The sequence below is a fragment of the Puma concolor genome, chromosome B1, assembly GCF_028749965.1.
Source record: "Puma concolor isolate L17-30 chromosome B1, mPumCon1.1.hap2, whole genome shotgun sequence".
Classification (NCBI taxonomy): Eukaryota; Metazoa; Chordata; class Mammalia; order Carnivora; family Felidae; genus Puma; species Puma concolor.
The window spans coordinates 103,641,968-103,654,176 of record NC_141670.1 but is presented as its reverse complement, the minus strand read 5'-3'; the positions used below and the strand labels follow the sequence as shown (position 1 = coordinate 103,654,176).

General features: G+C 36.6%; 1 protein-coding gene across 1 annotated transcript in view; it reads right to left on the bottom strand.

The window, feature by feature from the left end:
- The window catches only part of ANXA5 (annexin A5), a 30,108-nt gene that overhangs the window by 9,431 nt on the left and 8,468 nt on the right, over positions 1-12,209 (bottom strand). The window contains exons 3-8 of the mRNA XM_025921711.2: positions 8,392-8,473; positions 7,020-7,114; positions 5,769-5,882; positions 3,821-3,911; positions 1,910-1,989; positions 1,463-1,519 (exon numbers count right to left, since the gene is read on the bottom strand). Coding sequence (XP_025777496.1) covers positions 1,463-1,519; positions 1,910-1,989; positions 3,821-3,911; positions 5,769-5,882; positions 7,020-7,114; positions 8,392-8,473 — 519 coding nt within the window. The remainder of the gene's footprint in view (positions 1-1,462; positions 1,520-1,909; positions 1,990-3,820; positions 3,912-5,768; positions 5,883-7,019; positions 7,115-8,391; positions 8,474-12,209) is intronic.

Below are 12,209 nucleotides of genomic sequence, written 5' to 3'. Positions count from 1 at the left end.
AAGGGCACCTGACATACACTTGGAGGGGTCAGGCAGGGAGACCTGAAAAGTAGCTAACCTGAAGACTGACTCCTGAAGAGGAAATAGTCAGGTGAATGGATGGAGGAAGGGGCAGGTGGAGAAAGAAAGCAAGAGAGGCTGGAGGCATAAGAAAGCAAGGGATAACAAAGAGGCTTATAAACCATATTTAGGGCTTGAACTTTACTCTGAAGATAATGGATCCACTGAAGTTTTAATATTTTATATAGGGCTGTGACACAATAGGTTTGCATTTTACGGACAGACAGTAAGGGAAGCATCAAATACTGCATAGACAGTCCTCAGTAAATGACCACTTGCTTTCCTTCTGTCTCCAGCTAGACAAAAAGATGCTAACATTCCAAAGCCATTACAAAATCAACCCACCCAAAAGAATACTAACGCCTTCTCTTTCCCATTACCAAAGTCAGATTACACATCCAATGGTTGTTTCATAGAGAAGTCAACTGGAGGAGTGAATATGACCCTTCCTTTTTCAATGGTGTAGGACCAACAATCAGAATTGTATATTGAAACATGTGACCAGAGAGACAGGACTATGGTATATGATTCTAGGAATGCAAATAATTCTTTCATTACCAATTTCCAGTTTTCTAGTCTCATGTTTCAAAAATTTCCTAACACTATTTCCTACATTTAATTACTTATGTTTTTTTTAAGTTTTTTATTTTAATTCCAGTATAGTTATCATGCAGTGTTATATCAGTTTCAGGTGTACAATATAGTGATTCAATAATCCTATATATTACTCAGTGCTCATCATGATAAGTATACTCTTTAATCCCCTTCACCTATTTCACCCATCCTCCCACCCTCCCATTCACCTCCCCTCAGGTTACCATCAGTTTGTTTGATTACTTATTAACCACAGTAAGACTATACTGGGATTTAAAAGCCATTTGAGTATAGAATTTCATTTGGGAGTCACTAAAAAGCAGCTGACAAGACAACAATCCTATTCAGAATTCTATCAAAAGAAAGGTGGGTGAATTCCCAAGTACTACAATAACTTGTAATCTATATATTCAGAAACCATTTATCACTAAAACACCTTATTTTCTCTTTTTTATCCTCTCCTGTCAAGACACCCACCTCCTGCCTCACTGGCAATGGAATCAATAATACCTATGCTTTTTGGTAAAATTATCTATTTTATGGATTTCCATAATCACACAAAAAATACCATATCTAGGTGAAATTCACTATATGTAATTCATTTTATTTCATTTCAGTTTGGGGACAAAATATTTTACTGGCCACATCAAAATCAGAGAAACATACTTACATGGGTCTTATGATTTATATAGGGCCCATAAATAAGATTATTTTAGATGCAATCACAATATATATTATGATTTTCCATTAGCGTGGATTCTTTTTTCATTTATATGTCATTATAAAGTCAGCACATATCACATCTCACCTGAGCATCTTGTTCAACTTGTGCTTCATCAATTCTAGCATCAGGGTCTCTATTAGCCTTTAAGAGATAATATCACATTATTGAATTACATGAGCATTTTTATTCAAAAGGCAAATTGATTCCACCTGATGGTTGTGCACACAAAGCTCTTTCTCTTAGGAATAATATGATTTTAAGATACCAATTTACAATATTTCACTCATCACACAGCAGTGTCTAAAACCAATTTGACCCTCTTGATTTTAAATCCTATGAATGAAAGAGAATAGTGATAACTTAAAAAAGCAAACAAACAAACCTGTAAGTTAGCTAGCTATTAATAGTTTAGGTCAGATATTCTGAAACACAAACACAGGCAAGCAAGTACTAGAAATCTATTTAACTAGATTCAGACCAGTCCAGCTTCAGATTTTTTAATCAAACTGTAAAATATTCTCCACCCAGTACCTGAAGGAGAACCACCAACATCCTCTGGTAGTACCCTGATGTATCCCCAACCACGTCATCTTCCAGGCTTGAGCCATATTCTGCAACAGAATTATTTCATACTTATTTATAGCTTCTTTCAACTAAAAAAAGATATCCTGCCCCATTAATCAAATAGAAGAGACATAAAGAAAGAAATACTTAATTAGTATAAATGTTCTCTACTCCACCTCTGAGTGCTCTAAAGACTAAAAGCAAATGCTTTAGGAGTGGCTGGTAGAAAACAAATTAAAGTCTCCCAAAAGTTATCGATTCAAGCTAAAATCCATGACTCAGCCATTTAGAAATGCTCTCAACCAATGCAGTTATGTAGACAAGCGACGGTACAGGAAAGCCTCCAAAACACAACTGATCATAATTTTAAACTTTGTATTGCTTTCTTTCAAATGTTTTACATAATTAGTTTCCAAAGAAGCTCTTCTATAATCTAAAATTCTGAGTTGTTTTTTTTTTTTCTTCTGGCATGGCCATTCTTTCCCCTAATAAGATATTTTCCTCTACAGCAAATAAAGTTAATAGCAGTGATATTTTAAAACATGCCCCTTCCTGCCTCTATTTCCAGTTATTTAACATAATGCCATAGTAAAGAGGAGAACTGTTATCTACAAAAGTCTACAAGCCCTTTTCACTAACTTTCAAACAGCTGCTATTGAAGGCAGCTCAAAGACACTTAAATACTTAATCATTATCTGAAAGCAGACAAACATTAAAAGCTTGGCACTACTTCTAAAGGTTTAAAAGCTCTAGGGGTGCTTGGGTGGCTCAGTCAGTTAAGCATCTGACTTCAGCTCAGGTCATGATCTCACAGCTGTGAGTTCGAGCCCTGCGACAGGCTCTGTGCCAACAGCTCAGAGCCTGGAGCCTGCTTCAGATTCTGTGTCTCCCTCTCTCTCTGCCCCTCCTCTGCTCACTCTGTCTCTCTCAAAAATAAATAATAAAACATTAAAAAAAAAAAAACCCTCAAATGTGATTTTCTGCTGTTAAGATACATGTATCCCCTCTGCCTTAGTGGTTGGGACCTATCCAACTATAAAAAGAGAAGCAGGAAAGAAATATCCAGCACTGAATAGGTAACTATTCAGTTGCTATAAATTTCACACTGTTCTGACTTGCTGAGTTACAACATAATCTCCAAGATTAATAAACTAATTCCAAGATAGGGACCCATTTTCCTAGCTGAAGGCATTCGTCTTGTTGGTCTGTTGACTAGGCTGACCATCTGGATAGTCTGCTCCTGCTCAGTCAGGACAGAGTCTGATACAGAAACTTTGAGATGAGAAAAGAACACTCTACCTTTACTTTTTATTTCATTTTCTTGGTTCCATTCACATTCAGATTGAAATACAGATTATTTTTTCACACACAAAAAGGTACACCAAGGCAAAAAATTAAAATGCAGAGTATTCAAGCATTACCATTAGCTAAAATGACACGTTTACTCAAACATTTTTATCAATTCCAATTTGGACACAGTTTCTTTTCCAAAATTCCAAAAGGGCCTTTTAGAGAACTCTTGACTTCTAAACTAATTTTCTCCAGGAAGCAAACCCACATCCATCTTGAAGTTAATGTAAAAGAAAAGCAAACTGTAGGTCTCTACGCTAGTTGCAAGTTCAAAGTAAAAGTAAACTTCCATCTTCGTCAGAAGATTCTCCTAAGTACCAAAACAAATACAGGTATAGTAAAAAGCAGTCTTTTCTTCACTGAAGAAGAAAACTATCTTGAATTGTTGCTCAGTCATTCATTCACGCACCCATTCCTCTAGCAATCATGTACGGCCTGCCTCCTGTAATTGTGAAGAACTGTGCTCACTTTAGAAAAGTGAAAAAATGACAGTGGAGATGAAGAGGAAATAAAATTCAAAACACTTACCTTCTTCGTAGACTTGTTTTATGGCTCTCAGTTCTTCAGGTGTCCTCGAAGCAATAATTTCTGTCAGTACCTTTTCATTTGTCCCAGCTCCCTGTTTGGAAATTTATTTTTAATAGAGAAAATATGTTAATAAGATGAAAGAAATTTATTTTCTAGAATAGATGTTACCCAAATTGCATAATTACATAAATATAACATATAAACTATCCAATATCATATTCACTTCTCTGTATACAAGTTCTATTAGTTATAGAAAGAAAAAATTCCAAATTAATTTTTTCTCCAAAGACATGTTTTTCCTTTTTGGTCTAATGAAAAACAATGGTTATTGCATGTGTGTGTGTGATATATGACATGTAACAGATTCTACAAACTCATAATCATATCAGTTTCACTCTAAATAGTTTAAAAGCACATGCGGATGAACATGAAATTAAAAAGACTAAAATAGTAAAAATGAAAACTCTATGTAAATTTACAAGGAGGAGCAGTGATACTTAAACAATCTGTACCTCAAAACATAAACCCTCTACCTCAAATTAAATTATCAGTGGAATTTCCGAAGGGAAATTCTGTACCAAAGGAAATAATAAATGTAGCATTGCTTAGTTATTAGGAACTAGATCAGTACAAAAGAATTAAAATGTGCTTTCTGGATTTTAGGAAAATACAGTTGACTTTGAAGAATGTGGGGTTTAGGGGCAATGACCCCACCCCCAAGTCAAAAATCTGTGTATAACTTTTGACTCTCCAAAAACGTAACTCAGTAACTGGAAGCCTTGCTGATAACATAGAGTCGATTAGCACATATTCTGTATGCTATATGTATTACATATTGTATTATTACAATAAAGTAAGCTAGAGAAAAGAAATGTTATTAAGAAAATCATAAGGCAGAGAAAATGCATTAGCCATACTATACTATAACAAATCAATGTATACACAGTTTAAACCTGTGTTGTTCGAAAGTCAACTCTAATTTTAGTTGGTTTTCCTTTTTCTGATTATAAAAGTCGTATCTAAATTAGAAGATACAGGAAACAACAGAGCTGAACTTAATTTTAAAAGATAGCATATTTAAGTCTTACTCTCTTTATACCTGTTTCTTTCCCAAAAACCAAGCACTGAAAAATCTACGTTTATGCTCTGGCAGAATTTCAATTACTGCTGAGATTTCAGAAGTACTCTGCAAAAAGGCCCTTTTTCAATAACTTGAGATTTTTATTCCAAAAGAAGCACCATAGAAAAACAAAGAGAAAAAGCACAGAAAGCCTCCTAACTTGATAAGCCCCCTTCTTTCTTCCACTCCATCAGTAAGAATCCCTGTGCTACATTATCTCCTTGTTGTTAAATCTCACTTTGCCCATTCAAAATCTACTACCAATTGTACTATTTCCTGCCCCAAAGATCGAAACAAAGGTTTTAATGTAATCATATTTATACAATATTCCAAACATCAGTCAAGGGAATACACATTTAGTTATTTGCTACAATGAAATTATAACAAGTTTACCAGCTACTATTTTAGTATTATCCTATTTTATTATTTAGAAGTACTACAGGAAAGAAGGAAAGGGTATTAGAAAATCTTTCCTATATGAAAATTTGCTCTGTAGCTTTATTTTTTCTAACCTAAAATCATTAACAACATTGTTATTTCATAACCAGGAATTTTTAAAACACATCTCAAAATCAGAAAACAGGCATGAAAATATAAAAAGCTATAAAAATATTAAAATTTTAAATAACCACTACTACTGAGTTAACTATACAAAAAGATTAAATGATACACTTGTAATTTTCTCCCTCCTTTTCTTCTTATTGCCTCCTACACAATTTTGTCCCCCAAGAAACCCTCACAGAAATAACTCAAAAAATTATAAATGTAATTACCAACACAAAATAATATTATTCATGACAGGAATGTCCCTCTCAGTAAACGTTTTACCTTAAGAGCATGCTTTAGTTCATAGGCATCATAAAGCCGAGAGGGTTTCATCAGAGCCACGATTAATTTTTCAAATTTTCCAGTCAGTTCTGATTTCAGGTCATCCAGAAGATCCTAAGTCACAGAAAATACAAATGTGCTAAACAGGCAGAAATTTTAAGGAGATTCTTCTTAAATATAAAACGTAGCCCTTTGCTCTAATGAATTGTTTATATTGCCATCTCCAAGTAGAAAAAGGCACGGGTTAAACAAATCCCCATAGTTTTGAATATGCACCTTTGACCTCTGACCTAAAGCTTATGCTAAAGCAAAGCCACTTCTGTATCAAGGCATTTGTTCTTATGAGATGTTTTTCTTAACATCAATAGTTAAAAAATGAAAACTCTTAAAAAGTAGGTTAGAGATATTTTTAAAATGTTGTTCTGAGAAATGTGTATCTTTAAAAACCATTTCCCCAAAATAAAATCATAAATGCATTTTTACAAATGACAAAATCTGGCTTATCATAACTATACAAAACAATTTTTTCTCTCAGTATCAAATAATATTTTAATACATAAGGAATTATGTTTACAATTATGCTCCTGACCACTGAGAGACAGCTGCTACTATGGAGAAATTGTGTATATAATGATGAAAACAAAAGCAGTAGTCCCTACCCATTTCAGTGTCAGCACACAGGCAACTAGAAATTATACTTAGAATACTTTTTGTGTGTGTGCGCTTTGCATTTATTTTGCAATGAAATGATGAACACAAATTTGCAGAATAACAAAACTGTGTTTAAATAGGCAATAATTCATTTAAATAACAAATGTGATTTTTATGTTAAATTGTTAATCAAATAAGAGCATTTAAATCAATGAATTAGAAGCTCCTTTATTAAGATACCACTCCAAAAGGGAACTGAGACTGTGACCGTGTCACAACAAAACATACTGTAATACAGGTTCACACCTAGAAACTAGATAATAAGACAGTCCTCGGGGGGAAGCAGAGAAGGATAGAGGCAGCTATCACCTTGGGATCGTGGGGCACTTGCCTTGCATCAAGCAAGGAGAAACAATTATGAGGATAAGTTGGGTGAGCACTGTAAATCAACAGCTGATATTAAGAAACTAAAAAAGAAAAAGGAATAGTAAAGTCAGAATAACAAAATGATGTTAACAAAAGAATACTAATAGAGTTCAAACTAGTCTTAAAATCATAGAGGGGCTCTACATTCTAACTTAGGATGAAGTACAGTCTTACCCTGCCAAACAGAGTTTTAAAAGCTGTGGCGATTTCCTGACGTTGAGCATTGCTTCGGGATGTCAACAGAGTCAAGATGCTCTCCTCATCGGTGCCTGCAATTTATGTTCAAAAATTATATCTTGGCTTCCACACACCCACTGTCTCAATAACCTTTGTGACCAGCCCCCCCGGTCACTTCCTTACCTCAAAAAACAGATTTTATTAAATAATTGATTAAACCATAAAATGTATAATTTATAACATGTTATATTTTCAATATAAACTACCCCTTATTCTTGACGCATTTTTGTGAAGTAGGAAATACTCCTGAGTTGTTAAAAACTCAGTGCATTGAGTTTTCTTGCAACAGATAGTTACTCAAATAATGGCTATTCACAAGGCCCAACTGTTGGGTGTTACAGGAGATTAAGAGGGGAGGAAAATAGATCCTGGTTTCAAGTTCTAATTTAGGGTAAAAAGAAAAAAGAAAACGCAGAGACAACCTTGAGCTAAGGCAGAATGTGACAAACGCCTCAGGAGAGGTCTAGGTGTTAAATGGGGTTTCAAAGGAGGTTCTCATAGTCGACAGATGGAAGGAGGTTTGGGAAAAGCTTCATGGAGAAGGTGACCCCCAAAAGAGTCTTGAAGGATGGAAGGGTTTTGTCAGGCAGTGATGTAAGGAAGGAGGATAGGCTTTTAGGATGACGGAAAAGCTCAGCAGTAGGAACACAGGGCTTTCACAAATAGCAGATAATACAAGGAGTGCTAATGTGAGCTGAGTCCGACAAAGTGCGCTGGGATACTAAGGAAGGCCTTGCACAGCCAGAAAGCTAACGCTAATCCTGCTACGACAGGAAATCTCACAAGATGTTCAGCATGGGAAGTGATGGGGTCAAAGCCAAGTGTGGAGAAGGCAGATCCCACACACAGACACTAGCGCAGAAGGAGGCTGAGGACGGTGGATGAATTCTGTCTAGAAATCCTCGAGATGAGAGGTTTATTACACGTAGCTAGAGAGGAGTCCAGGGAAAGAGAAGACAACTGAATGCAAGAAGCCTGCAGAACCAGACAGCTGATTGGGCAAAGCGAACAAAGACCTGCGGAGCTGACCACTCTCAGGAATATCTGTTTATCTACTCAATCAGCTGCCTTCCAGGTAAACCTGAAAAGGTGAAAAACAAAGGGGCTGGATTTAACTTTCTGTTCAGTTCTACAGATGGATTATATTGTATATCAGTCATACTATTTTGTTACTTTCACCTATCTTTTCTCTTTCTACACATTTCAGATAAAAATATTCTAAAATTAATCTTATTGTAAATCAGCGACTTTTTGTTTGGAAAAACAAATGTCATGTTTTTTTTAAGAACAAAAGAAAGGTTGAATTTACCCAGGCCTTTCATGGCCTTCCGAAGAGTTTCTGCATCAGCCCGCTCATCAAATCCAGGGAAGGGAGTCACAGTGCCCTTAACCTGAGACAGGAAACACAGTGATATTATTCATGGCATGACTAATATGACAAAGCAAATGACATACAGAGCAAGCCATTGCTCTATATCATGCTCAGTCTTTAAATAAATTTCCGTTTGATAACCCCATTTGAAATGGGAAGAGGACCACTTAAAGTTTGGATTAGCAGGACCAATTCAGTACATAAGCTATCCCGGCCCACCTGCAATACCATTAATGGGAAGTCTGGCTCCCAAGGCTCTCCTCCCAGGGGCATCGCCCCCAGTGATCAAGCCCCAGTGATACTGCTTGATTCTCAGAGGGCACTTCCTTGCAGGATTCCTTCCATTAAGTCTCTTGCCACTTTGCTTGAGAAGCATGCTAAACCTGCATTAAAACTCGATGTCCTAACCTAGACACTCAACTCCAAGCAATGTTCTTACTGCATAATTTTAAACCTAGTCCTGTTTCTTTATATTTACGTAGGGATTTTAAGACAACCTGGTAAAGCCTGAAAAGATGTTTGGTAATTCATATGCCAAATCTTTAAATTTATAGCTTTATATATAAAGTATACTGGAAGACATTCTTCAAAAGGTTTCCCATTATACTTATTTTGTCATATGTGTAGTGCTTTTAATCATCAAATTATTTTAGTATTTCCCCCTCAAAATTTGTAATAGCACTAGTTCTTTACAATCAGAAGGCTTTATGAATACTCAGTCATAAATTTTTATGTTCTGATGAAAGGAGGATGCCACCATGTACTTTTACTAATAAATGTTTTTGAAGTCCTTCAAAACTCCTATTAAGGTTCTATCTAAAACTGAGGAAAAATCAGTTATAAGGGGGAAGGGGTTGAGAATACTTGTCTGGTTTATAATCATGCGTGTTTTATTATGAATGCATGGAAGCACAATCACCTACAAGGAAAAAATTTCTGACAATTTCACATGGTTCAACATAATTAGAAGGAGCAATAGTTTGAGAGAGAAATTAATCAAGATTTGAGAAAATAGTCCTTCAAAACTGGCATGGATTGGGAAAGCCATATCTCTCAGGTCAAACTGCAGTCTCCCTCTGTTTAGTGGGACCACTTCAAATTGATTATGAAAACACCATCAATATATCATCATAAAAAATTAATAAATACCACAGGTTCTCTCAATGGTGAGAACTTAGAATATACAGATGACTTAGTTCACCAGTCTGTTTATTCATTCAAAGAATGGTTTCTTTGAATGCTTTCCACATGCCAAGTATTGTACTAATCACTAGGAAAAAGTGATGATGTCTAAAATCAAAAGGAAATGAAAGGTACATAATTAACAAGTGCAGTTGAGTACACACACACACACACACACACACACACACACACACACACACACAGGTTTCATCAGGGTACATATACACATAAAGGAGGGACTGAGCTGGGAACGATGCAAAGAAATCAGAAAAACTTCCCAAAAGATGTTTTGAAAGTTGCCTGTGATTTTCCAAGGCAGGTTCAGGAAAGTAGAGAAGTACAGGGAGGTGTAGTCCAGCATGCATGAAAACATGAAAGAATGAAAAAATCTGGTGCTTTGGACACAGGGTTAAGTGTTTGAACAGACTGCAACAAGAAGTGTTTACATAGATAAACAAATGAGGGGAAGGTCTTGGTGGGGGGGTGAGGAGGAGCTGGAAAGCCACTGTAATAAGTGCAGACTTCATCCTGTAGGCAAGGGGAAGTCATAGAGGATCACAGAGGACATCTACATGGGGAAGAACAACATCAATTCTGCACAGTAATATTACTGGGTCCGCAGTGGAGACAACAACAGAACGGACTGTGCAAGAGTGGAGATAGGGACACTATTTTAAAAACAACTAACACAGAAAGAAGATAAGACCTGATCGAAGTAAGGAGCAGTGGAAATGTAAAGGAAAAGGACATGGGAAGGAGCAGTGGACATAGAACAGGATCAAGGCAGAAGGGAACCAACTGCAACGATTCCTTTCTTGGATGGGGAATAGGATCACTGGTTTTACATTTCTCCCCAGGAGGCATACTGGAAGAGAAACAGGCTTTGTCAGTTACCAGGGCACACTGGTGGTAAGTGGAGCTGTGTGAGAAGGCTATCACAGAAGCAATATTAGTGGGGTGGAAAGGAGGGCTGGCAGAGAAGGGAAGGTCACCTACAATCATAATGGCAGCTAATATCTGCTGAGTGTAGCAATGGGTCAGGCACAGTGCTCAGAGCTTCTCACGGATCATCTCACTGAAACTTCATTTTACCTTAGAAAGGCTTAAAGAATCAACCAAGGGACCAGGAAGCAAGTACCAAAGCTGGTACTTGAATACAGGCCATGGGACTGGGGGCTACTAATCGTGAAGCTGCCTAGCCTCCCAAAGACAAAAAGAAAATCTCCAAAGAGGGTGATGGCATGGAGAAGACAAATGAGAAAAATGTACTAAGAGGAAAGGAAGAAAAGGCAGTGTCCAATACCACAGGGAAGTCAAACAGGTGGTGCAACTGAAAAGGGTTCCCTAGACTTAGTAATGAGGAGGTCTTTGGTGGCAGTAAGAGCCTGATTGGAAAACACTGAAAAGTGAATTGTAAGGCAAAGCATCTCCATGAACTCCAATTTTACAAATGATGGGGTTTTTTTAAACATGCTTTTATATTTTTTTCATGTTTTATTTATTTTTTTTATTTTACAACCAAGTTAGCATATAGTGCAACAATGGTTTCAGAAGTAGATTCCTTAATGCCCTTTACTCATTTAGCCCATCCCCCCTCCCACAACCTCTCCAGTAACTCTGTTTGTTCTCCATATTTAGAAGTCTCTTATGTTTTTCCCCCTCCCTGTTTTTATATTCTTTTTGCTTCTCTTCCCTTATGTTCACCTGTTTTGTATCTTAAAGTCCTCATATGAGTGAAGTCATATGATATTTGTCTTTCTCTGACTAATTTCACTTAGTATAATACCCTCTAGTTCCATCCATGTAGTTGCAAATGGCAAGATTTCATTCTTTTTGATTGCTGAGTAATACTCCATTGTATATACATACCACATCTTCCTTATCCATTCATCCATCGATGGACATTTGGGCTCTTTCCATACTTTGGCTATTGTTGATAGTGCTGTTATAAACATTGAGGTTCATGTGTCCCTTCGAAACAGCACACCTGTATCCCTTGGATAAATACCTAGTAGTGCAATTGCTAGGTCATAGGGTAGTTCTATTTTTAATTTTTGGAGAAATCTCCATACTGTTAAATAAGCTTTTAAATACTCACTTTAAAAAAAATACTGATCACCTGGGTGGCTCAGTCACTTAAGCATCTGACTCCTGATTTCAGCTCCGGTCATGATCTCACGGTTTGAGTTCAAGCCCCACATCTGGCTCTGTGCTGACGGTGTGGAGCCTGCTTGGGATTCTTGGTCTCCCTTTCTCTCTGCCCCTCCCTCATTCACATTCTCATTCTCTCTCTGTCTCTCTCTCAAAATAAGTAAGTAAACATCTAAATAATATTTTATCCAGTTTATAGGCTATGAAGTTACTAGTAGATACAGAGGTTAAGAACAGGGGAGACAAGAGAGATTTGCCTTAAAAATACATCTGACCCCTGAGACTGAAGGAAATGAGGTGAAAGATGGAAGGAAGAGGTGTACCCTCAGAATCTCAGCTACTAACTATGAAGAAATAACTGCTGGTTGTATTTTTGAGAGCTTTCTAGAAATTGGGAAACACGTGCTACATTCCACATGATC